Source organism: Fundulus heteroclitus, chromosome 24 (genome assembly GCF_011125445.2).
Source record: "Fundulus heteroclitus isolate FHET01 chromosome 24, MU-UCD_Fhet_4.1, whole genome shotgun sequence".
NCBI classification, from domain to species: domain Eukaryota; kingdom Metazoa; phylum Chordata; class Actinopteri; order Cyprinodontiformes; family Fundulidae; genus Fundulus; species Fundulus heteroclitus.
This window is the reverse complement of record NC_046384.1, coordinates 23190004-23216150: the sequence shown is the minus strand read 5'-3', so window position 1 is coordinate 23216150 and position 26147 is coordinate 23190004. Positions and strand designations below refer to the sequence as shown.

The window sequence follows — 26147 nt, the reverse complement described above, 5'->3', positions numbered from 1 at the left end:
CAGTTTTTCTTTAAGGGGACTTTAGACGGGCTGGCTGGGATGTTCAAGTTGCCACGACGACTGCGCTGTTCACCAGCTGCTGAGGAATCTGTCTCCTTCCTTCCTTCCTTCCTTCCTTCCTTCCTTCCTTCCTTCCTTCCTTCCTTCCTTCCTTCCTTCCTTCCTTCCTTCCAGCATATTTAAAGCTTGGACCATTCTAGAAACACCTTCCATAAATCCACGTGGTGCTTTTTTCTCCACTATACTTTCAAAGATTAGCTAGAAAGAGTGAAAGGTATGTAGCTTTGACATGAAATACGTTTAGGAAGCCGGACCTGAAATGAATGGATCCTGATTAAAAATGAACACGTGAACTACAACAGTCAGGAGGCATCCACATGAAGAGCACGAGACAGACACAGACATGAATGGCACTCCATCTAGTGGTTATAAGGTGAACTACAGGCTGAAAACAGGGCTTTAATTTTCTTTATTACATTTTAAACCTTGAAATGTTTCTAAGGCAGATAATTATTAAGCTTTATAGTTTCATATTGCTCGGAATCTAATTCTACACGAGCAATAGATTTATACCCCTTCCCCAATTTACTAATATCTTTAAGACTATTAATAGAGGAATTTTATTTTTCACATATACATACATTTTTGCAACCTTAATCAAACTCCAAGGCACCTTAGCCTTTAGAACTTTATTTCATATTCACTCAAACTCATTTTTTATACACTTTATGCTCCGCTTGCACTGTTTCGACGGCATTCACTGTTAATGTGATTAACCTGTATATCATGCTCACAATTCTGCCTATAGTAATAGCCATCTGTACATATATTCATAGTACATGTAAACTCTGTTATAATAACAATCATCTGTATATTATGCTATTGTACATATCTGTAAAACTCTACTCATAGTAATATCCACCTGTATATTATATTCAATACATATCCAGCTGTAAATTTAGTTCACAATACTAGTTATCTATATATTATACTCATAGGACAAATCTATCTGTTTATAATAGTATCCATCTCTATATTTATTCAGTAATAACTGTACTTATGGAACCATTATTTGAACATTGATGCTGCTATTTCTTCCATGTTGTCCATCCATCCATTTTCTGAGTTGCGGGGGTGCTGGTGCCTATCTCCAGCATTCACTGGGCTCCCTGTGCACGCATGCACAGGAAGAACATGCAAACTCCATGCAGAAAGACCCAGGTTTGGATTTGAACCCAGAACCTTGCTGCAAGGCACCAGCGCTACCCACTGCCCCACTGTGCAGCCCTCCGTGTTGTCCAATCTACCTAATATTGTTTCATTAAAAGAACATCAGAGAACGGCTCTGAAGGCTTTTGTTGGTGGAAACCATGTTTTCGCCCTTCTCCCGACCGGATTTGGCAAGTTTTGTTTTTTCCTGCGTCGCTCTCATCAGCGTCATGGGTTAGCTTCGGTGTGAGTGGCTGAAATAGCACGTCGATAAAGATGACAGACAAGTGGCTTATCCAATCATATGCAAGGATTTTTGATAAGGCCCAGCCGTCTGAAACGCCATTCCTATGGATCTGTCCCAGATGGATGAGTGGAGCTAGGCGGAGCGGAATCCATCTGGCTAGAGTCAGGTTACCTGTACCTGTGTAATGACAATAAAGTTGAATCTAATCTAATGTGATGGTCTAAAAGCGGACAGGGAAAAATATTGTTAGCCTTTACCGTTAAGTTTCAAAATGTATATATATATATATATATATATATATATATATATATATATGTACAAATATATATATATATATATATATATATATATATATATACTCCTCCCTGGGCTGCCACCTTACCGTGGTGGAGGGGTTTGAGTGTCCCAGTGATCCTAGGAGCTATGCTGTCAGGGGCTTTAAGCCCCTAGCAGGGTCACCCAAGGCAGAAAGGTCCTAGGTGAGGGACCAGACAAAGCGCAGCCCAAAACTCCCCTTATGATGAGTACGATTGTTGGACCTCGTGTTCCCTCGCCCGGACGCGGGTCACCGGGGCCCCACTCTGGAGCCAGGCCTGGAGGTGGGGCACGTTGGCGAGCGTCTGGTGGCCGGGCTTTTGCCCATGGAGCCCGGCCGGGCTCAGCCCGAAGAGGCGACATGGGTCCCCCTTCCGATGGGCTCACCACCTGTCGGAGGGGCCAAAGGGGTCGGGTGCAATGTGTAACGGGTAGCAGTGGAGGGCGGGGACCTTGGCGTTCCGATCCTCGGCTGCAGAAGCTGGCTCTTGGGACGTGGAATGTCACCTCTCTGGTGGGGAAGGAGCCTGAGCTTGTGCGCGAGGTTGAGAGGTTCCGACTAGAGATAGTCGGACTCACCTCGACGCACCGCTCTGGCTCCGGAACCAGTCTCCTTGAGAGGGGCTGGACATTCTTCCACTCTGGAGTTGCCCATGGTGAGAGGCGCCGAGCTGGGGTTGGCATACTTGTTGCCCCCCATCTCGGTGCCTGCACGTTGGGGTTTTCCCCGGTGAACGAGAGGGTGGCCTCCCTCCGCATCCGTGTGGGGGGACGGGTTCTGACTGTTGTTTGCGCTTATGCGCCAAGCGGCAGTTCGGATTACCCACCCTTTTTGGAGTCCTTGGAAGGGGTACTGGAGAGTGCCCCTCCTGGGGACTCCCTCGTTTTGCTGGGGGACTTCAACGCTCACGTGGGCAATGACAGTGGGACCTGGAGGGGCGTGGTTGGGAGGAATGGCCCACCTGATCTGAACCCGAGTGGTGTTTTGTTGTTGGACTTCTGTGCTCGTCATGGATTGTCCATCACAAACACCATGTTCAAGCATAAGGGTGTCCATATGTGCTCTTGGCACCAGGACACCCTAGGTCGCAGTTCAATGATCGACTTTGTTGTCGTTTCATCTGACCTGCGGCCGCATGTCTTGGACACTCGGGTGAAGAGAGGGGCGGAGCTCTCCACCGACCACTACCTGGTGGTGAGTTGGCTCCGATGGCGGGGGAGGAAGCCGGTCCGACCGGGCAGGCCCAAACGCACTGTGAGGGTTTGCTGGGAACGTCTGGCAGAGTCCCCTGTGAGGCGGAGCTTTAACTCCCACCTCTGGGAGAACTTTAAACACGTCCCGAGGGAGGCGGGGGACATTGAGTCTGAATGGACCATGTTCCACGCCTCTATTGCTGAGGCGGCTAGTCGGAGCTGTGGCCGCAAGGTTGTCGGTGCATGTCGTGGCGGCAACCCTCGAACCCGCTGGTGGACACCAGCGGTGAGGGAAGCCGTCAAGCTGAAGAAGGAGTCCTACCGGGCTTTTTTGGCCTGTGGGACTCCGGAAGCAGCTGATGTGTACCGGCAGTCGAAGCGGCAGGCGGCTCCGCTGGTCGCCGAGGCAAAAACTCGGGCGTGGGAAGAGTTCGGAGAGGCCATGGAGAAAGACTTCCGTACGGCTTCGAAGCGATTCTGGTCCACCATCCGGCGTCTCAGGAGGGGGAAGCAGTGCAGTACCAACACTGTTTACAGTGGGGGTGGTGTGCTGCTGACCTCGACTCGGGACGTCGTGCGTCGGTGGGCGGAATACTTCGAAGACCTCCTTAATCCCACCAACACGTCTTCCATTGAGGAAGCAGAGCCTGAGGACTCTGGGTCGGGTTCTCCCATCTCTGGTGCTGAGGTCGCCGAGGTTGTTAAAAAGCTCCTCGGTGGCAAGGCTCCGGGGGTGGATGAGATTCGCCCTGAGTACCTTAAGGCTCTGGATGTTGTGGGGCTGTGTTGGTTAACGCGGCTCTGCAACATTGCGTGGACATCGGGGGCAGTTCCCCTGGATTGGCAGACTGGGGTGGTGGTCCCCCTATTTAAAAAGGGGGACCGGAGGGTGTGTTCCAACTACAGAGGAATCACACTCTTAAGCCTCCCTGGTAAGGTCTATTCAGGGGTTCTGGAAAGGAGGGTCCGTCGGATAGTCGAATCTCGGATTCAGGAAGAGCAGTGTGGTTTTCGTCCTGGCCGTGGAACACTGGACCAGCTCTACACCCTCAGCAGGATTCTTGAGGGGGCATGGGAGTTTGCCCAACCAGTCTACATGTGCTTTGTGGATCTGGAGAAGGCATTCGACCGTGTCCCCCGGGGGATCCTGTGGGGGGTACTCCGGGAGTATGGAGTACCGGACCCTTTAATAAGGGCTGTCAGGTCTCTGTACGACCGGTGTCAGAGTCTGGTCCGCATTGCCGGCAGTAAGTCGGACTCGTTTCCGGTGAGAGTTGGACTCCGCCAAGGCTGCCCTTTGTCACCGATTCTGTTCATAACTTTTATGGACAGAATTTCTAGGCGCAGCCAAGGTGTTGAGGGGATCCGCTTTAGTGGCCTTAGGATTGCGTCTCTGCTATTCGCGGATGACGTGGTCCTATTGGCTTCATCAGGGCGTGATCTACAGCTCTCACTGGAGCGGTTCGCAGCCGAGTGCGAAGCGGCCGGGATGAAAATCAGTGCCTCCAAATCCGAGACCATGGTCTTGAACCGGAAAAGGGTAGAGTGCCTTCTCCGGGTTGGGGAGGATGTCCTGCCCCTAGTGGAGGAGTTCAAGTATCTTGGGGTCTTGTTCACGAATGAGGGGAAGATGGAGCGGGAGATCGACAGGCGGATTGGTGCAGCGTCTGCTGTGAAGCGGGCGCTGTACCGATCCGTTGTGGTGAAGAGAGAGCTGAGCCAAAAGGCGAAGCTCTCGATTTACCGGTCGATCTACGTTCCTACCCTCATCTATGGTCACGAGCTTTGGGTCGTGACCGAAAGAACGAGATCCCGGATACAAGCAGCTGAAATGAGTTTTCTCTGTAGTGTGTCTGGGCTCTCCCTTAGAGATAGGGTGAGGAGCTCAGTCATCCGGGGAGGACTCAGAGTACAGCCGCTGCTCCTCCACGTCGAGAGGAGCCAGTTGAGGTGGCTCGGGCATCTGGTCAGGATGCCTCCTGGACGCCTCCCTGGAGAGGTGTTCCGGGCACGTCCCACCGGGAGGAGGCCCAGGGGAAGACCCAGGACACGCTGGAGGGACTATGTCTCCCGGCTGGCCTGGGAACGCCTTGGGATTCCTCCTGAGGAGCTGGCCCAAGTGGCTGGGGAGAGGGACGTCTGGGCCTCCCTACTGAAGCTGCTACCCCCGCGACCCGACCCCGGATAAGCGGAAGACAACGGACGGACGGACGGTATATATATATTAGGGCTGGGCAACGATTAAAATATTTAATCGCGATTAATCGCACTGATTAATCGCGATTAATCGCGATTAATCGCATTGTATTTACAAACTCCAAGAATGAATTCAAAAGTAGTGTAAAGAGCACTTTTATTTTAATGTTCTGCTGCCATATGAACAAAAGTGTTGTAACATTTGTAGCACTTATCAGTAACACATATTTAGTGTAAAGCTCAACTTAAACATGTAAAACAAAAAATAGCAATAATAATAAATTAAAGCTTATTGCCACTGACAGGGAATTCTCTTTATGGGGAAAAAATCTACCAAAAACAGGCAATTTCTGAGGTAACAGCAGGGAGCAGCATTACCATTTTATGTTCAATACCAAAGTTTAACTTGGCAGTGGTTACAACTAACTTGTTTCTGTCATATTCCATGCTGGAAGAACTTTAAACTGAAATGCTTGCTAACTCGATATGCTTGCGTTTATTTGACGTTGACACTAGGGCTGTGCATAAAAATCGATATAAAGATTAATATCGATATTTTTAAAAACGATTTAATATCGATATTCTGGCTTTCAATATCGATATACCTCCCAACCTCTAGGGGGCGTTATTACAGCGCAACCATTACAGTTCACAGCGAAGGAGAGCAAGTGAGACGAATTTGTGGAACGGCCGACAGGATTTTAGAAGCTCCTTTGTCCCTAAAATCAGATGTTTGGGCACATTTTTGGTTTCTGTGACACGTTAAATGCATTGAAGCAAATGCACTTTATTTTCCTGTTAATATGTCTGTGATCAATAAATAGAACATAAACATAATATTTGGCTGATTTTGGTGATTGAATCACTGAGCATTAATTCAAAGTAATAAATATCGATATTGGAATCAAAGCAAGCTGAGCCATGTATCGAGAATCGTATCGTATCGTGAGCTGTGTATCGAGAATCGTATCGAATCGGCTCATCCTAGATGATACCCAGCCCTAGTTGACACGCGGTTTTTTGTTGTTGCTTTCTCGCGCGCATATAGTGAATGGCAGGGGGAAAACAGGCAAAAATACATGGATACTTTGAAACGAGAAGCGACTTCACCGACGGCGTCGATGCAGACCCCCCCCCCCCCCGCTCCGCTCCGCACAAAACTTGTTCCGGCCGCCAACTCACCGCCTCGCCTCGCCTAAGCTCGCTCGCGGTACCTGCGGGAAACACCGCCTTCCGCATGTCAGCTGTGTTTTTTTCCGGCCAGCACCTTTCTTCCTCTTTGAATCTGAGGCTGGGCTGACAGCGAGGTTATTGGCGCATTATCGCCAGCTACTGTTCTGATTCAAACCCCTACACCGCAGCAACAGACCTTCACAAAATAAAAGCATGTGACCAACATGCGTTAACGCGCGTTAAAGAAAATATCGCCGTTAATAGTCTAATGAGTTAACGCGAAATTAACGCGTTAACTTGCCCAGCCCTAATATATATATATATATATATATATATATATATATATATATTTGTACACATATACATATATACATATATATATATATATATATATATATATATATATATATATATATATATATATATATATATATATATATATATATATATATGTTTAACCTTAATGTTGACCTTAATGTTTGACAAATATTTCCGGTAAATTAACAACAGGAGTGGTTCCCACCGACAGATTTAAATGAATAGTAGTAACTGTATTCATAAACAACTTTTCAAAATGACTGAATGTTTGCTAGTACACTAACTCTGCAGATCACTGAACCCAACATCCCTACAGTAAAACACGGAGGTGTTGAAGATCCAAATGTTTTTTTTTAATAATAGAGGAGATGAATAAAATGATCCAGCTGGGTTCTTGCACATCTAAATATTGCAGTGTTTCAAAAATACAGATGGCTGCAGTTCCGTCTCACTGAAATATGGAGTCAAAAAAATGCTGCACCAATTCATAAGCTACAAATCTGTACCGACCATGGAACTGAATATGCGTGTACTGTATGTGTAACCCTTATGTGCAGCCGGCAGAAATTATCTCTATCATTTCCATCGTGGCACCCTGGGCAGAAAGCAACATCAAAAGCCACTGCTGTGTGAAATCAGATTTAAAATCTACGGCGAGACTTGAAAACAGATGTTGACAGACGCGCTCCATTCAGTCTGACTGAGCCAGAGCTGCTTTGACCAAAACATGTCAGTACCTGCAGCAGGAATCCCAGTGAAAGATGGTTCAACAAAGTATCCACAAAGTGCAGCCGAACACACATGCACGCCACACTTTTCAGATTTCTCAGGAAGTCAGATGCGTCATAACGTTTCGGTGCAGCATGATGCTGCCACCGCCATGTTTCATTGTAGGGATAATGTGTTCAGCGCAGAGGTTTGTCCCACAGATTTCTGTTTGAAGGACCTTTCTACTGCTTTTCTTAAAATGCCAAGGTTTGCTCTACATCAGGGATCTGCAATTCTAGTCCTCAAGACCCCTGTCCTGCATGATGTTGAGCTATCTAATACAATCCCAGTAAAAAACATTAATGGTTGTGGTTGCAACGTAACAAAATGCAAGTGTTCATTCTGTAGCTTGAACTTTTGCTCCTGTATCGAGTTTTACTTTGAAATTTGAGCGTTTTTACTGCAGATTTTATTGTGAAAAGAAGCCGGGAGGCTTTCAGTCACTGCTGCAAGGAGGAAAAGAGTTGGACAAAGTTGCGGCTGCTGTCGGCCCCGCCCTCCTCCGCAGCTATATAAAACTTTCACCATCCCTCTGTGACAGGACTTCACTCACAGAGATCTCCTTAAGGTTGAACTGTGAGAACTTGCGCATCTGAACCTCTCCGACTAACTCTCCCTTCCTAAAAAAGACAAGAAAATGGTGAGTATTCGCTCATGAAAGATCAAGACAGCATTTGCTTTTTGGACAAAACGGTTGACACTTCCTTCCCGAATGTAGCCCGGCGTCTGCTGCGTTGCCCCAAGCCGCTGGTGGGCTGCCAGCCTGCGGAGGGTTAACTGTTTCCATATGCGCAGCGCTCCTCCACCGGGGGAACGCTGATGTGGCTTTGTCTCGTTTCCGGCGCAGTCTTCGAAACTCGCTCCGTGCGCAACTTTACGCGCGGAGAAAGTTGGACTTTTGACGCGCAAACAGTTTGGATGTTGTAATGTTTGCTGTTCGCGGGGAGGAGGCGGAACTCGGTCGGGTTGTTGCTGGTCTTTGACCACAGAATAAGGAAGCTCAAACATTGATCAAGGAGGCCCAACGTTCCTCCGAATCTGCGTTTACGGCTTGGTTCTATGGAGAACCCCGTGAATAAAGCCCCCCAGCGTCCTCTTTCCTGTGTAGCACAATGCTCCACTGTGTTTGACCTCCATGCGCGACCTGATTTCAGGCGGGACGAGATAGACGAAGCAGATGATCCCTCCAACCCCCCTTCAGCAGTTCCCTCTCTGCCCATGAGGCTGAATGAGCGCAGCATGTCGCAACAGGCCGCCACACCCGCGCTCTTTTAAATCTGGTCCCATATCGCCACATAATGATTATTTTATTTAAAGCAATCAGCACAGAAACGTCTGACTTTCTGAGCTCTCTACAACATGTGATCTGATGGTGAGGTTAGTGGGTGGAAGCAGAGATGTGTGGAGTGAGCCACAGCAGACTCAAAATAGCTGTCTGCTATTGCCAAACTTAGCAGCTGAGACCCCCCCCCCCCCCCCCCCCCCCGTCCTCTAAATGAGCTCTTTTAAGGCGACCAACACTCCAAACTGTTTATCTGGCTTTCCTCCTCTTTATGCAGCTACAACATGACCCAAGACAGATTGTTACCGTTGGTCCCACTGCAATGACCACATCATGTCGAGCTTTTCAGCAGCAGGGCAAAGAATTTCACATCCTGGTTTCACTGTTTAGATCAGAGGCTAAAGATAGCTGCCGCCATGTAAACCCAGAGTTATTGATTGCTGGTAGCCAGAACTGGGAGATGTGACTGGTGTGGTGTTTGCTCTTCCTCTGACGGTTGGATTACCCAGAAAGGACAGTTGCACAAACAGGCCAGGCGGCATGGCGCTGCCTCAGGACAAACCTTCCTTCATAATTTGCTCCAACGCTCTGCATGCACGGATCCCGCGCTACCACTACCATCACCCACACCTTTACAGCCAGCTAGATAAATACTTGAGGAGGGCGTGGAGGCACTTTGTCCCCTGCAGATGTTTTTTTTTGTGTGTGTAATTATAAAACACTCCACCTCTTGCTTTTATGTACGTGGCACTGGGTTTGACTTGCGTCATCCATGCAGGTATGACTGACATGTTTGATTGCAGATACTAATGACGGTGCCTTGCAGACGCATTCTTATCCTTCTTCTGTCACGTTATATAACCTCACACCAAATATGTTGCAGAAAATGAACACTATACCCGGCACACCCACGGTGAAGCATGGTGGTGGCAGTATAATGCTGTGGATGCCTACTATAATGTGTTTTTTTTTTTAACCAAAAATAATGGCAGAAAATGAATACACTGCCTCTTCCTTTACATACCATCACCACTATGAAGCATGGTGGTGGCAGTATAATGCTGTGGGGGGCTTATGAGACATGTTTTCAATGTTTTTGCATTTTGAGGGTGGTGGCATTTTTAGTAAATTTGAATCGGGAGCATCGGTTTCCAAGTCCTCCGACTGATCCACAATGAAACCAGGTCTGGACTTTGACTGGGCCATTCTAACACGGGGAATATGCTGGGATCTAAACCATTCCATCGTATCGCTGGCTGTATTTTTAGGGTGCGTGTGCGTTGGCTAACAGTTTTTCTTCTGTATCATAAGCATCGTGGTTCTGCCACGGCCATGTTCCACAGCAGGGGTGGTGCGTTCAGGGTGTGCAGTGTTAGTTCTCTGCCACTGTTCAGCTTCGGTCTCATCTCACCAGATCTTATTCTTGCACATGTTTGCAAACTTAGAAAAGAGCTTCTTGTAGCTTTGACAAAAGTGTGAAAAAGTTTAATGGGTATAAATACTTTTTCAAAGCACTGTTTTGGCTGCAGAGCAAACTCCTCCCTGCTTCTGTTTTTTTAAGCACTCAACTGACAGTGTAAGCAAGTTCAGACAAGTTTGGCCTAAATCTGATTTTTAAAAATTCAGTTTTGTACTTTTGGTTTCCTAAAGTGAACCCGTCTGTTTATACGGTTTTGGTTTTGTCCTTTTCTCCTCCTCAGAGAGAGTGCATCTCTATCCACATTGGGCAGGCTGGTGTCCAGATGGGCAACACGTGCTGGGAGCTGTACTGCCTGGAGCACGGCATCCAGCCTGACGGCCAAATGCCCAGCGACAAACCCAGCGGTGGCTACGACGACTCCTTCACCACCTTCTTCAGTGAGACCGGCACCGGGAAGTACGTTCCCAGAGCCATCTTTGTGGACTTGGAGCCTACTGTCATTGGTGAGGACTTTCACAGCTCTGAGGCGCGTTTGGCTGCAAAATGTTTCCTGTCAACAAGGATATTGTGACTGAAAGTCGCTTTTCTGGTAAAGCATCCCGAGCTTGTTTTTGAATAAAACAAAAGGGCAGATTTCCACGGAAAGGTTTAACCTTTCAAGATGTTGTTTGTTTCCTTTGTTGTGTTTTCCCTTCATAAGCTGGCTCATTAGTGCAAAAATAACCTCCTTTTACTCTATTGTACTGCACAATTAGAACATATGACTTGCTTTTTATTATTATTTAGCTGTAGGGTTGGTGATATGGAGCAAAAATATCTTTATTTTTAGGCTGAATGCCGATATACACTATTTATCTCCGCTTTTATTTTCATAAAGTAATTATAAAAAGCCATCTCTGAATCAAAGCTTTATCCCAAATGTCTCACAGGCACATTTTATTTAAAACAGTTGTAGATAAAAGTTAGAAATGGCTGAAAAATAACCTACTGAAATACAAAAAGTATAATAACACAACATGGACCATCTTGATATGAACAATATAGTCTCATCACATTTCTCTTTATAAAATCTCTATTTTTAAATTGTCAATATATTGCCCAGCCCTACCAAGTGGTCATATTTGTGTTAGTAGTTGGTGGTAATGAAAGATGATTCATTACCAACATCCCACATCCCCTCCCTCCACCTTAGTTTTGCAACATAGCCATCAGTCACCTGGCTAAAGAGGCATTTGGCATGGTAATAAGAAGTAATCTGACTCTATATTTACCCTCTTCTAAATGATGACCTTTCAGACGAGGTGCGAACCGGAACCTACCGTCAGTTGTTCCATCCTGAGCAGCTGATCTCAGGAAAGGAGGACGCTGCCAACAACTACGCCCGAGGCCACTACACCGTCGGGAAGGAGCACATAGATTCTGTCCTCGACAGGATCCGCAAACTGGTAAGAAGAATAAAACTTTGCACAACGTAAAGCGGGCGATGCCATCAGCCATGCAGGTGCTTTTAGTTCATCCCTATTTCCAGTCTCTTCCCCTTCCTCAGATTTATTTGTCCTCAAATAAAATAAATAAAAACAGTCTAAAGGGACAAAAGCAAGTCAACCTCTTAATGGGTAAAAAAAAAAAAAAAAAAAAACATTTTTGTGTTTTATGTATGTGGGTGTTTGGTACAGGTCTAGTGCCCCCTAGTGGCGGAGTGTTACACAGTGCTGCTGTTTTAAGCAAAACTGCTGTAGCACTTTGACCAAGACAAAGTTGGAAGATCTTCTTAATTCAAGTTATAGATATTGTAAAACTTACCTTTTTGTAATGGTTCTTGGCCAGTTTTCTTTCACAACAGATGGGTTGATCAAAAGTTGCCTCCTGGTTTTAATAGATGGCAATAATTTGATGGTAGGATTGATTTGATTTGGACAAGATGTGTAATGTGCATTCTCTAATCTCAGAACTTTTTATCTTTAAAATAAACCCATACTTTTACAATGATTAAAATAAGGTTTCAGGTTCTTGGTCCTAATTTTTGCAACTTGTTCCTTTCTTGCTCAGTCTGACCAGTGCACTGGACTCCAAGGGTTCCTGGTCTTCCACTCCTTCGGAGGAGGAACCGGTTCTGGGTTTACCTCGCTGCTCATGGAGCGGCTGTCAGTAGACTTTGGAAAAAAGTCCAAGCTGGAGTTTGCCATCTACCCAGCTCCTCAGGTAGCAACAGCCGTGGTTGAGCCCTACAACTCTATCCTGACCACCCACACCACCCTGGAGCACTCTGACTGCGCCTTCATGGTGGACAACGAGGCCATCTACGACATCTGCCGCAGGAACCTGGACATCGAGCGGCCATCTTACACCAACCTCAATCGCCTCATCAGCCAGATCGTGTCCTCCATCACCGCCTCCCTGCGCTTCGACGGCGCTTTGAATGTAGACCTGACGGAGTTCCAGACCAACCTGGTGCCCTACCCTCGCATCCACTTCCCGCTGGCCACCTACGCCCCGGTCATCTCTGCAGAGAAGGCCTATCACGAGCAGCTCACCGTGGCCGAAATAACCAACTCCTGCTTCGAGCCAGCCAATCAGATGGTGAAATGCGATCCCCGTCATGGAAAGTACATGGCCTGCTGTCTGCTGTACCGCGGCGACGTGGTGCCCAAGGACGTCAACGTCGCCATCAGCAACATCAAAACCAAGCGCAGCATCCAGTTCGTGGACTGGTGCCCCACAGGCTTCAAAGTGGGCATTAACTACCAGCCTCCCACCGTGGTGCCCGGCGGCGACCTGGCCAAGGTGCAGAGGGCCGTGTGCATGCTCAGCAACACCACGGCCATCGCCGAGGCCTGGGCCCGACTCGACCACAAGTTCGACCTGATGTACGCCAAGAGGGCCTTCGTGCACTGGTACGTCGGAGAGGGGATGGAGGAGGGGGAGTTCTCGGAGGCCAGAGAGGACATGGCCGCCCTGGAGAAGGATTACGAAGAGGTCGGGATTGACTCCTACGAAGAGGATGAAGAGGGGGAGGAGTATTAAAACGAGACGTTTTGGAGAAACCTCATCTAGAAGCTGAACGAGTGCTGATCTGCTGTTTTAATGGTGGTTTGTGGACCGTCGTTAAACACCGTAGACTGGCAGTTTTAACGAGCTAAATCCTATCGTGTTCGGTTTTATTAAAAGCTAACTCCTAAACGTGTCTTTTATAATAAAGCTAATTACACCAACATGAGTTGTTTGAACTATTTCTTTTACCTAGAATTGCAACCGCTTAACGTTTTCATATTTACTAAATATTTTTTTTTCCCCAATGCATAAAAGTTCCAGATCTAATTTATGTTCAAAATAATGATTTCCATGAACAAACAATCAGGCTTTTAATTTGGTAAGAAGAAGGGCTCTGGATGAAATGTGTGTGTTTGGCCACAAGATGGCAGTGTCTCCTTACTGAGCAGACTGAACTATTACATGAGCATAAACAAATATGAATTTCAGATAATTATTGACTAACCATGGGACTATACATGTGTTATGGGAGTTTTGGGTGGAATATTAAACAATAGTAACTGAGTTCCCATCTTTACTAAATGACGAGACGGTGGTATAACGTTCCAGCACTTTTATTGAGAAACAGAGCAGAGATTCACATAGATGGAAAGTAATCGCACCCCACGGTTCCGCTGCAGTCTGCGTCTGCCCTGTCTCTGTCTGTGTCACTTTTCGGGCTTCCCCTAATACTGCACCGTGGCCTTCCCATGAGACAAAACAAAGACAGTCTATCGTAAACAATCAGTATCCCTCAGCAGCTGCAGCATTTGGCCTTGCAATCAGAAAACAGTGAATCTTATACACAGACATCAGGTCTCCAGGCCTCCTCTGTCCGAGTGGTGTGAGGCCATAGTGACTTCAGAATAATAATTCTTATAACATTCCTCTCTTTTTTTTTTTTTTTTTTTTTTGATGATGGCGTCGTCAGCATCAAGACAAAACAAGATGACCCATCACTTGAAAATGTGAACAAAACACAGAGGAACCATTTCTGTAAAGTCGTAAAGTGGGACCCAAAGGGTTCCCGTGTTGGAACCGGGTAGTGCTGGAACTTTTAATACAGATCAACATGAATGCTTCATAGAGCTTTAACACACAAGATCAAAGGTTTAGCTTTCATCTACAATTTAGGATTCATCTAATTAGGTAAGGCCTGTCTTAGGTACCTATGCGCACATTATTTTAAAATTACATTAGACTATGGTAAGCTAAACCCTGTTCATTAACCAAGGTCGAATCCGTCTACTCTTTACCCACCCTGAATACCCTCCTACTCCTTTCTCCACTCACCCCTACGATGGACAATAATCCACCACTCCAAACTTACAACACCAGGAGCAAAGGCAGGAGAGGTTCAGTGCGGGCAGGGGAACTACAGAAAAAGCTACCCCTAGGGGGCAGTAAAAACTGGAAAGCCCCCCTCCCAGGGAGATCTGCTCTCGGCCAATCTGAGCCTGAAAACCCTGTATTGAATCTAAGTGTTAACATTACCAGCTAATATTAAAGGATCTTTAGAGCCAATCCGATCCTGGTTCTTCCTATATCAAATCAAAAGGTGCATAAACCATAGATCCTTGTGTGTCTGAAGCAAACAGTTTCCATTTTTTTTTTACCATAAAACCATATTGATCAACATGATGTAATATTAAAGTGTAGATCTCATAACACAAAAAATCAAACATGTGAGTCAGTGGAACAGAGCAGTTAAACAAACAGCAACACAATATGAGAAGAGTCCTAAACGTCAAGACCGCAAAGTTAAGAAAGCCTTCAGGCCATTCATGGCACAAGGCAGAAAATAATCTAATCGCGCTTAGGGTCTCTTCAGGCAACTCCTCCCGTTGAAGAATAAGGAATCAGAGTTCTCTGGCTTCTTCATCCCCAGTCCTCTTCTTGGTTCCTCCTCGCAGGTTGGACGATTGAGCTGGATGGTCAGCCCAACATTCTCCTTCTCATCAAGAGTCCATCCTCCAGTCCTCATGCCTGCAAACAGAATGAATTCTGCCAGCATTTTTTGCCAAAGAAAACGCTCCATAGGTTGAAAAGAAATTACAGCAAAGCAGTCACAAACATTTTAACTACAGTGTTCCCTCTAACATGACAAACATAAAAGAAACAAAAGGATAGAAAAAAAAAAATAAATCAAACTTTGTCTCTGACAAAATAAAACTCAAAACTGGATCAGGCTGAAGTCAATGACATCACCTTTAGTCCTTGTCCCAAGGATCAGCCCCCATGGCACTGCGGCACTGTTTCTGCATTCTCTCGCATCTGAGAACGTCTAAAATGAGACTAAATCTCTATGTTAGCACAATCCCATCATATTGACCAGGTTTCTTTGCAAAGAAAAGAAACAGAAAGATAGAGCTGTTAATAGCAGAAAGCAACAAACATTTTTAAGACACCACCTTTCCTGCTGGAAGATCTGGCATAACTTGGTTAAAACTAAGTATAATTTAGTGTCCAAATCTGATTATAACTCCTTTAATCTGAAAGCAATAACTCAGAGAAAAACAAGAGTGTTAATAGCATGCAGTTAAAACCCTGGTCCCCTTAGTGTCCCTTTAACGTGATGTTTTTTTCCCCCTTTTTTCTCTGATCCTGGGAAGGTTTCTATTCTTCCCCTTTCCTTTGAAACTTTGTTCAAAACACCTCCAAAAGGAAGGAAAAAAACCCGAAAGAAATTAACCAAACAAAACTAAAACAAAATTGTTTTCCAAGGAGCACAATTATGTCTTTTCTAATATGACATAGGTTTTTGACTTATTACAAACCTTTTTGATATCCTTCTGGTCCTTTGACCATGTGTATTTGCTGTTAGTAATACTTTTATTCATATATACCTTTTCAATCTTAATTGGTCAAGGGTGAAACTTTAAAACAATGATTTTTCCCTTTTAGTTTACTGAACTTCTAGTGTTTCTCTATAAATGATAAGAGTTTTCCCCATAATTCCGCACATTGAGAAGGCTACCCAAAACAAACCAAGATTAGAATTAGAATTTAACTGAAGGGTTAAAGCTGGCTTTATTTTATTTTTTCCCCTCTGACATAGTTTTCGTGCCCCAGGCCAGAACACACAGACCCAGCCTCGCCATAAACATTCAGATGTTTACATCATGGTCAGATTTGTTTATCATATCTATTGTCCTTCTCAGGTTATACTGTCCCTCTGAGGATCGCCTCAGCTCAGCATAACTAATAACATCAGATGATTTTGTAACTGATGACGCGTGTAACGTGGCCTTCTGATATTTTGACGCTTTTCAACATTTCTCATTAGTTGCATTCAAATCCCAAGTAAAAAGAAATAAAATAAATGAATAGAAAACCCTAGAAAAGCAACCATATTTAGTTCCATACAGTTTGTTCAAAGCACAGTTTTCCCTCATCTATTTAAATCAAAAATCTTGTATATCTAAACTTCTTTCAACTGGACTGGTTTGTGATGAATCATTATTATTATAAGCAATGAGATCTCAGTAATTTTAAATTACTTTAGGGCTAAAAAAACAAGTGATAGGATCTCAGCCTAAATTTGTAAAACAGTAAACTTAACAAGCTTATGTAAAGCTTATTTCCAATTTCTAACAAAGCTGAAATATTTCCGTTCAAGCCATGTTAATCTCTCCGTGTATAAATTTAATTTGGTCCTGATATTTAATGTTAAAAAACAAACTTTGTTATTTAAATCTCTCTTTTACTGTACCTCTATTGTTAACATAGTCCATGCTTAAAATGTCATTTGAATTACGGAGCTGCAGTTCTCCCAAAACAAATGAACATTCTGAAACCATGAACATTACTTTTACCCCGAATTAATTCACACAGACGAACGTTTAGTTACATAGATACATACACACGTACGGTTACATACAAACGATGACATTCAGACAGACAAACACGTGCAGGCCTGCTTTTTCACCATCTTAAATAGTTCTATGTTTTTCATAATTTTTAAACGTCAACGCCGAAAGATGTTTTCAACGCGTTAAGTTCCCGCTTAGTTTAAAAGGTGGAGAGCGTGCGCTGGTTACGACCCCCCGATGCTTCGTCCACACGCGGTTTCACGCTTCAGTCCCGCAAGGATACAACTCTGTGTCTCGCAGACACTTGGACGCTTACCCATTTTTGAAAGTTATACGTCGCTATTAGCAGTTTAGACCAATTTTATCCACAACGGAAGTGCCTAATCGGTCCCCACGTAAACGCTTCCCCGGTGCAACGCCTTTTTAGTTTCGTTTCCGTTTCCTTGTTTTTATCCATTTTATTCAATTTTCGCTTTTCTTTTTTCTCTTAATTTTATTTTTATTATTTAGTAGCAGTACTGCAATACAATAAAATAATAGTAATAATAATAATCCCTATGTGAGAAATCTGCATGTTTAATCAAATCATTTCAAATCATTTATGCATGTCATGCGTCTGGGCCCCTACGTTTTTCAGCATGAAAACGAACGTCTCACCCTGGGGCAAGGGTGGACCCCGAGAACTCTGCCTTTGACCCATTACACTGACTCTTCCGCTTCCAGACTTTTTTTGTTTGTTTTTATTTATTTTATCCTTTTTTTGTGTTTTTTATTATTATTTTTTACGTCCTTAGCACGATCGACCAACTAAAATGAAAGGCCTCACATCTGATGGTCGGCTTTTTGGTATAATGGTCGGGGTCCCCACTTATCAAAGCTGCAAACGTCTTCGCAACAGTCAAGGACTTAAGCATCCCTGCCGCTTTCATCCACAACAGAAGTGGACAGCCTCTTGCACAAAACCAAGACAAGAGGACTTTAATGGACCAGCTGCAAACTGCTCAGCCGGTCACCTGTTCTCCAGGTGAAAATCACTCTGCCCCTCCTCTCCCCTTGTGGGAAAGTCCGTATTTCAGCTGAAAACGTATTCTAATTAAATTTTGAATTTTAGTTTAATGTTTAAACCTTAGTCACCGTTCGGTATTGCGAACCCTGTTTTATTTGCCTTAAGGATTAAATATAATTCATTATTTCTACCGGCTTTTACTTTTACTACCTTTTAGGTTTACAGTTTTAAATTTTTAAATTTCTTGAGGTATACTTTAAAATGGGGTTTAAATTTTAAAAGCTTGCAAGCATTTTTTGACCAATTGCGTTTGTTTTTAAAAGAGCTGGAAAATAATCCCCTTACCGTCTCATGAAAGAAAGGTTCGGATCTTCGCGCCGACGCCCAGAGACGCTCCGAGACCAGGAGCTCCTCCACATCCCTTGAAAATCCATTCGGGGTACCAGAGGCCGGATAACCTCTCCGGGCCGGCCAAAGCAGCTCCTGTCCTCGGACTCCCTCGCTCGTCGGTCGGAGATCTTGTTCGTTTACGCCAAATTGTTGTGGGAGTTTTGGGTGGAATATTAAACAATAGTAACTGAGTTCCCATCTTTACTAAATGACGAGACGGTGGTATAACGTTCCAGCACTTTTATTGAGAAACAGAGCAGAGATTCACATAGATGGAAAGTAATCGCACCCCACGGTTCCGCTGCAGTCTGCGTCTGCCCTGTCTCTGTCTGTGTCACTTTTCGGGCTTCCCCTAATACTGCACCGTGGCCTTCCCATGAGACAAAACAAAGACAGTCTATCGTAAACAATCAGTATCCCTCAGCAGCTGCAGCATTTGGCCTTGCAATCAGAAAACAGTGAATCTTATACACAGACATCAGGTCTCCAGGCCTCCTCTGTCCGAGTGGTGTGAGGCCATAGTGACTTCAGAATAATAATTCTTATAACAACATGCAAAACATTGCAGATGTCATTAAAATTCTATATAAAATGTATGACTATGTAAACATTGATTTTTTGTTAGAATTTTCACTCATTTTTAATGTTTCATTAACAGGGTCGGAGTGTTTTTTTTTTACAACCATAAGCATTAGAATGTTTCACATTACCAAGAGTACAACTCATGGCAGGATAAATGGCAAATCCTTTTTTTATTGTGTAATTAATTGAGGGGAAATTATAGGTGCTGCTTCATACTTTTATGAATTTTCAGTCTAAACCCGAGGAAAAATAGTCTTCCTCCTTTCTTTCTTTCTTTCTTTATAGATTTTCTGCAAAACCAACAGAGACCAACTTAAATTTGTGACACTTTTTCTCCTGCCGCCTTTTCTTTCCCTCCTCTGTGGACGAGGCCTTCATATCGGCTCTGTAATTGCTTTGATGTAATTATGGCTCAGTTCGAGCGGAGTCTCGCCAGCGTTGGACAGGGGATTTAGAGAAGGTTGTGGGGGACAGAAGGAAAGATGAATGCAGCTACAGCCTGCCGAGTTTTACTTCTACCTACCAGTCAGTCTATAAAAAGTAAATGAAAATGACTAAGAGCTAATGTTTTTGTGTAACAGGTTCTTTTACCATCAACTAGCAAGAATCTTCCTGTTTTTAAGGAGAAAAATATATGGCGTCCCAAAAAATCCAGATATCAAATACAATTTCTCTTATTGTACCTTTGATGCTTAAAATGTTAAACTGTTACCAGCTGCTACTATCAGCTAACATAGAAAAAATGTTGCATTCTAACAAAGTAGTGCTCACATATTTCCATGCAAACATCTCAGCTTTCACCCAAGATCAGGACAAAATCACTTCTTATCCCAAAAAGTCCTCAAACTTGCAAGATCTTCTAAATGTGGAAGTTTGGGGACTTTGTGAGATAAGAAGTTCTTTCTGGTGCAAATGAAACTTTTCTACCACACTTCTTCCTTCCACTAATCTTTCCGTTAAAATACTTGAATGAACAGCCAGCTTCTTTAGCAATGGCCTTTTGCAGCTTCCCTGCATGTAAAGTCGGTGACGTCAAGGCAGCATTCTTCCCTCTGGTTGTGTATGCCTTAACATGACTGAAAAAACATTATCTTTGTTTCAAAAAGTCTACTTTTTATTGGAGTTAAGTAGGGCTGGGCAATATGTTGAGATTTTAAAAATCAAGATTTTTAAAAAGGAGATATAAAATGAGACTATATCGTTTACATCGAGATGGTCTATCATGCGTTAGTATTGATCATTTAGGTATTCCAGTATGTGCTTTTTCAGCTATTTCTCCTATTTTTCTACAGCTGTGTTTGGGATAAAGTTTTGATTTAGAGATGTTTCTTGTAATTTCTTTATGAAAAGAAAAACAAAGTGATAAATATCTGCATTCAACCTAAAAATATCGAGATAAAGTTTTGGTCCATATTGCCCAGTCCTAGACTTATATTTTCTCCAAAATGTCGTTTTTGATAAGCTGTAAGCCAAAAACAAAGTGTTCAACCACACTTTTTCCTTCCAGCCAACTTTCCATAGAGTTCTTGGACACATCACCTTGTGAACAGTCAGCTTTTGTTTAGCAATGACTTTTAGTAGGTTTCCACTCCTTTTAAAGGGTGTCAATGTCTTTCTTCTGGAGCGACTGTCAAGTCAGTATGGTGTAGGCCTAAACATCGCCACAGCATAACATTTCTGCACTAAAACTAGTTTTTTTGTATATGATCTAACAATAATAATAATTTTGAGAGAAACTTAATTTTGAGTTTTCATTTGAAGAGTGCCGTACCCATCACTTTCTGATTTGAATTTCTGAAATACAGAAGCTTTTCAATGTTATCCCATTTACTGAGATGCACCTGTAGGTTGTGGAGAGGGTAACACGTTGTTCATTGAACATGAGACGGTGTGTGTGTGTGTGTGTGGGGGGGGTGTAACCTGGGAACATTGTCATTTAAGTTAGTTTATTCTTGCTTTGATTCAAGTTAAAGTCCAAATGAGAAACTTTCATCAATCTTTAATAATAAAACCTCAAAAAAAATGACAACAATCAATTCTCATCATTCATCCAAAACCTACTGCGGTTTCCAGGAGAAGTAGTGCAAATCCACACCTCGCGTCGCTTCTCTAAACCGGACCTAGTCATGCACTGATATGGCGTCGTGTAGGATGCATCATCAGCCTTTTCACGTTGCAAAGAGTTTTTTAAAGCGTCCACATTAGACTGCTTTGGATCCTCTAACTGCAGCGTAGCTGTTTATTTCCTGGTGTTTTTCACATGGAAATGAAACGCTGAGCGCACGTCGTCGAGGACACTCATCCTGTGATTAATGGCCCTCGTGTGAGGCGGACGATAATTGTGTGACTCGCTCTCAGAAACCACAACCACGCAGAAGAGCTCACTCTGCTGCTGTGGACACTCACGGCGCTTTTTATTGGAGAGCTTTATGGGCCCACACTTCAGCTAGGACATATTTCTGAGAAGAACGAACCCTCAAGCGACTGGAAGTGCACTAACTCTCCTGGAAATGTGCCCCACACGAACAGGGCATTAGTTTAAAAAGCAAAACACTGCTTGAGTTTTGACATTTAGGAAAAAGGGACATTTAGGAACTCCAAAATGACAAGAAAAGCTTGCAAAAAAAGAAAAAGATGAGTTTTACATGGCAGAAAAAGTGTGGGATTGTCATCTGGACACAAACCAAAACACCACAAAACTGGTGCGACATGTTAATAAATACCTTCTCTTATAAGTAATAAATACATCTGTACAAACACCTAGAAGACTGTTAGGAAAACACACTTTAACCTCAAAGATTGCACATTTAGTTAGAGCTACAGCTGTGTACAACAAGCCGGCTGAGTTGCCCCGTAATGATAATAATAATAATGTTAAAAAATAAGCAGGTTTTTGCATTCTGGATCAATTTGTAATGGTTTGTGTTTTTTTAATGACATTTCTAACTATTTGAATTCTAAAGGGATGAAAACGTATCGATAGTGGGCAGATTTAATCTTTCAGTTTTCCATATTTCTTCGTTAAAGAGTGAATGTATTTAAAGTGGACGGGGCGGCCAACGGTATTAGGTGTAATCAGATGACATATAATGTTAGTCAAGTCCAAATTTGCTTATGTGTATTTTTTTTATAGATTGCAATATAATCTGATTTAAATCTCGTTTAATCAGTGTTTAGTGTTATAAAGAACATTCAAATGTCTGGAGTTTATTTTTCTGCTTACATAAGAATAAGAATACAAAACAAATCATGACTAAACCTAAATATAATAGAAATTAGATTGAAAGTAAATGCAGTGATTTGATGTAATCGAGTGGGAGACTGAGCTATCTCAGTGCATTTCAAATCTAATTTGAATTTGCTTGGTTGGATTACAACTATAAAGTGCAACTCCTTCTATAAATTGTAAGAGAGAACTTTTCTTTTGAAAATCTAAAAGCATATATGGTCATGCTGAAATGTGTGGCCCTAAGAATAGTCATAATAATATCCTCTGCTCTCTCTAAAATCTACGGCTTGTGCTCAAATGTCCTTTGCTCGTATATATATATATATATATATATATATATATATATATATATATATATATATATATATATATATATATATAAAGAAAAATGTTCTCAAACGTCGATATTGACCTGGAAGATACAGAGAAAGGCTGTCTTTTGCTCGTTGGGTAGTCACGCAGGTCTGCGCGGAACATGGGTAAACACATAGAAGCGCTATCCATGTTTCTACTAGATGCGGACGTAGGTGCAGTACTCTCCAAAAACACAAGGGGCAGTACTCCACATAGCCAGTGGAGATGCAGAAACGAGAACAGTTGACGTCAGGCACCCAAAATGGCAGTGCGCGGTATCGTAACAATCAGGGAAAATAGATGGTGTGCTTATGGCAGCTAAACAGAAATAAAAAATAGGATTAGAGACCCATGAAATTATGGCAATCATATGTGCATGCTATTTTAAATTACAGAATAAACCCTAACAACACAACATTCAACAAAGTTGTGCTGATTGAAACTTCTCTGCCATTCCATATGAGTACAGGCGGACTTGCTTGGCGAGGGCTCCTTTAAATTTACCCATTGTCGCACATGCGGTCCACAGCAGGTTACGAAAATCTGAAGGTGCACGACTGTGCGCCGAGACAGCACCCAGGCCCCGCATGCGGAGGCAAAGACACTGTGATTGTGTCACTTTTGCCGTGCTCACCATCTCGCCCTGTTCAATTTGTGGAGTATAAACCTGGCCTAGACCAATGAATAGCCAATGATAAGAGTTACTCTGTGCTGGACTAATCATGTGGCCGGAGTCGAGCCGCACAAAGTCACGTAGCAGATGCGCTGATGCTAACGCTTGTGTAGTTGTAGCCTCTTACTTTAGGCAAGGCAAGTTTATTTCTAAAGCGCTTTTTCATAACTCGATTCAAAGTGCTGGTTTGGGTAATAGGTAGGACAGAAATGAGCACGCCGAAAGAAGAAAAAACATAAGACAGAGGGAATTATTTCAAAGACAAGAAGGGCCTGAACAGTTCAGTCATGTGGAAGTATTTTTTTCTATTTAAATTTAAACAAAAAAACAAAGTAGTGAGCGATGCAAGTGATGTCGAGCGCATGTTCTGGCAACGTTGGCGGATTGCCACCAATCTGTTTTGCCACCTGAACCAGTGGCGCCCTCTGGAGGATGCAGAATGTAAAACTTTACAGTCCCAGATGAGCCCCACGCCACCCTCAGTTCAAAAACAGCGCCTGTACAGCGCCAACATCTGACCACGGAGCCGGCTTTCTCTAGCCTCATATCTTATCATACATATGGTGTCAAACTGGGATTTGTTTTATATTGTGCTATATATCGATTGATTTGAAAAATATCGTGACATTTTTTCTATATCGCCCAGCCATAACTGGAACATACAGATTTATCATAACCTAATAAAAGGGATTTCAACATAATAATTACTGTATTTGAACTAGATGGACTGGAATGTATTAACTTGGAGTTGACTAGCTTAAACCAATGCATGACACAGGAATCTAACAGTAGAGAACTAAACCATAATTTTAAAACTATTTAAATGGAATGCACTGATTTTAAATATGTATATGTGCAGCATGTATAATATTTTAGATCCTCTAGGAAGTAGTGTATTTTCCTAGTATAAACAAAAACATATCCCTTCCAATTTTATTTCAATCTTAATTCCCGGAGGTTTCTAAACAGCTTTGTCAGATCACAATAACCTGTTTTTAAAATAAAATACAGTCAGTTTTACATTCAAATTCAGGCAAATTTGATCAGGTAAAACATTATATAATACTGAATATATGGAGTAGAAATTGGAGTAAACTTGACAATGAAATACGATACCCAATGATGTCCTAGAATACAAATATCTTAGCATTACAGTTTTGTCATAATAAATAAATTGCAAGACATTGCTAAACCTGTACACCTTGTCTGATTAACTAAAAGTCCTAAATGCAAAAAAGGTTCTAGGGAATCCCATCATTTTACAGTAATAAAAATGTTTTTTCTTCAGTCATCGTACCGTTCTTCTGATTCTGAAGTTCTCTTCATTTATGTGTGAGGTGCCCCTCAAGGAAGTGACAATGAGGGCAGAAAAAAGAAATTTAAAATTTAAAAAATCTGAAAAGAGGTGGTTTATGTTATTAACTAAAATATCAATATTTGGCACCAAGGCTTTGATTATTGCACTAAGCAAAAGATACTTTAGTCTATTAACATTTCATTCCAATCATAGTCTCAGGGCTCCTCTTCAAAGATGGACAAAGGTGCAAGAATCTATCATGAAACCAAATATTTGTTCATTTTACGATAAAAATACTTTTGGTTTTGGATCTTTAAATTAAATAAGTCAGGCAAACCTTATGAAACTGAACAAATAATCGAAATGGGACAATAGTGGTGTTTCGTTGGAGCAAATGAGGCCTTACAACACTCAATCAGGGGCTGATAACACCAGTCTGGCAACAACACTGAAAATACAGCAGCTGAACTGTGACAGCGTATTATACAAGTCTGATATGTCACAAAGAAGCTTATTTTGTCCATCAAACATGATGCTACTGGTATAAAACACACACATTTGGTTTACCGAACACACTAACTGCCCCCTCTCCTCTTCACTCGCTGTCCCGCTGTTCGAGTAACAATGACGTGTCAAGCAAGCATCCTCTGAAATATCCAATTAGAGAGTGAATCAGCTGCATCCGGCTGCGTGTCGACAGGAAGTGGCCTTCGTCCGGATAGATCTGAGTTCGGCGAGAGATGAAAAAGCAAACAAGGTCAGTGCAACATTTCCCGCCCGACTACTTCAACAAACTTTCTAACGCACAAAAAAAAAACATTATTTATACTGAAACTTCTTCTATTATGCTGTTCAAGGTTTATTTTATCAGCAGACTTTTACGAAATGTCATTTTTCTACACAGGGAACCTGTTTACTTGATTCTGTTCCTAATATTTGGTTAAAATGCATGAATGTTACTGACAATTATGAAATATTAAGGATATAATTTAAGAAATAATTTTTTAAGGCGAAGCCAGAAATTACTGCGGTAATTTCTGGCTTTTGATTTGAATCCAATAAACTGGAATGTAACTGGATTAAAACATAATTTTGTATAATTAAGTTAGATTTAAATAGTATCTGATTTTAACCTGTTTATTAATTGGCTTAGAATTAGACTGATTAGGAGTATATTATTCTGGAATAAACTGGATTTAAAGGACCCGGCTGTAATTTGTTTTTGAATGTCAACATGACCTTTATGAACTAAATTATAATGTACTTACTAAAGTAAGGAATCTGACTATAAAACTGAGTTGGAATTTGCTGATCTAGCATAAATTTGAGTTGAGAGTTAAGTTACCCTCGACTTGAGTGGAGATGAGTTTGTATTCATGCCACTGAATTTAAACCTGAACCTGACTGTAATAAATTGGATTATAAATAGTCGGGTCTCGGTAAAATGATTCCAAATGAATTGAATTGTGTTTGAGCTTGACTGCGCCGATTAAAGTTTAACTCATCTGGAATAAACTACAACTGCTCCGTCTGTAAATAGATGTCAACCTGAATCTATTAAAGTATCTATTAAATTATAAATAGTTTAAATTTGAATGCATTAGTTCAGTTTGAACTGATCAAACTTAACTTGAAAATAATTAAATGGAATA

General features: G+C 42.7%; 2 protein-coding genes across 3 annotated transcripts in view; one reads left to right on the top strand and one right to left on the bottom strand.

Annotated features, from left to right (window-relative positions):
* Positions 1–7925: 7925 nt before the first annotated feature.
* LOC105936522 (tubulin alpha chain) lies at positions 7926–13336 on the top strand. Its single transcript, XM_012877422.3, has 4 exons — positions 7926–8060; positions 10403–10625; positions 11419–11567; positions 12172–13336. Exons 1-4 carry the CDS (start codon positions 8058–8060, stop codon positions 13144–13146), a joined length of 1350 nt encoding a protein of 449 aa, XP_012732876.1. The 5' UTR covers positions 7926–8057; the 3' UTR covers positions 13147–13336.
* Positions 13337–20921: 7585 nt separating this feature from the next.
* The window catches only part of LOC105936510 (inactive dipeptidyl peptidase 10), a 94921-nt gene continuing 89695 nt past the window's right edge, over positions 20922–26147 (bottom strand). For both annotated transcript variants that reach the window (XM_036127945.1, XM_036127946.1), the window contains exon 27: positions 20922–25219. In XM_036127945.1, coding sequence (XP_035983838.1) covers positions 25091–25219 — 129 coding nt within the window. In that variant the 3' untranslated portion in view covers positions 20922–25090. The remainder of the gene's footprint in view (positions 25220–26147) is intronic.

Bases quoted from the DNA above. Each gene is read 5' to 3' on its own strand.
- LOC105936522 (XM_012877422.3), top strand. The intron at 10,626-11,418 runs GTGAGGACTTTC...ATGACCTTTCAG, and splicing joins CTTGGAGCCTACTGTCATTG to ACGAGGTGCGAACCGGAACC. The intron at 11,568-12,171 runs GTAAGAAGAATA...TTTCTTGCTCAG, and splicing joins TCGACAGGATCCGCAAACTG to TCTGACCAGTGCACTGGACT.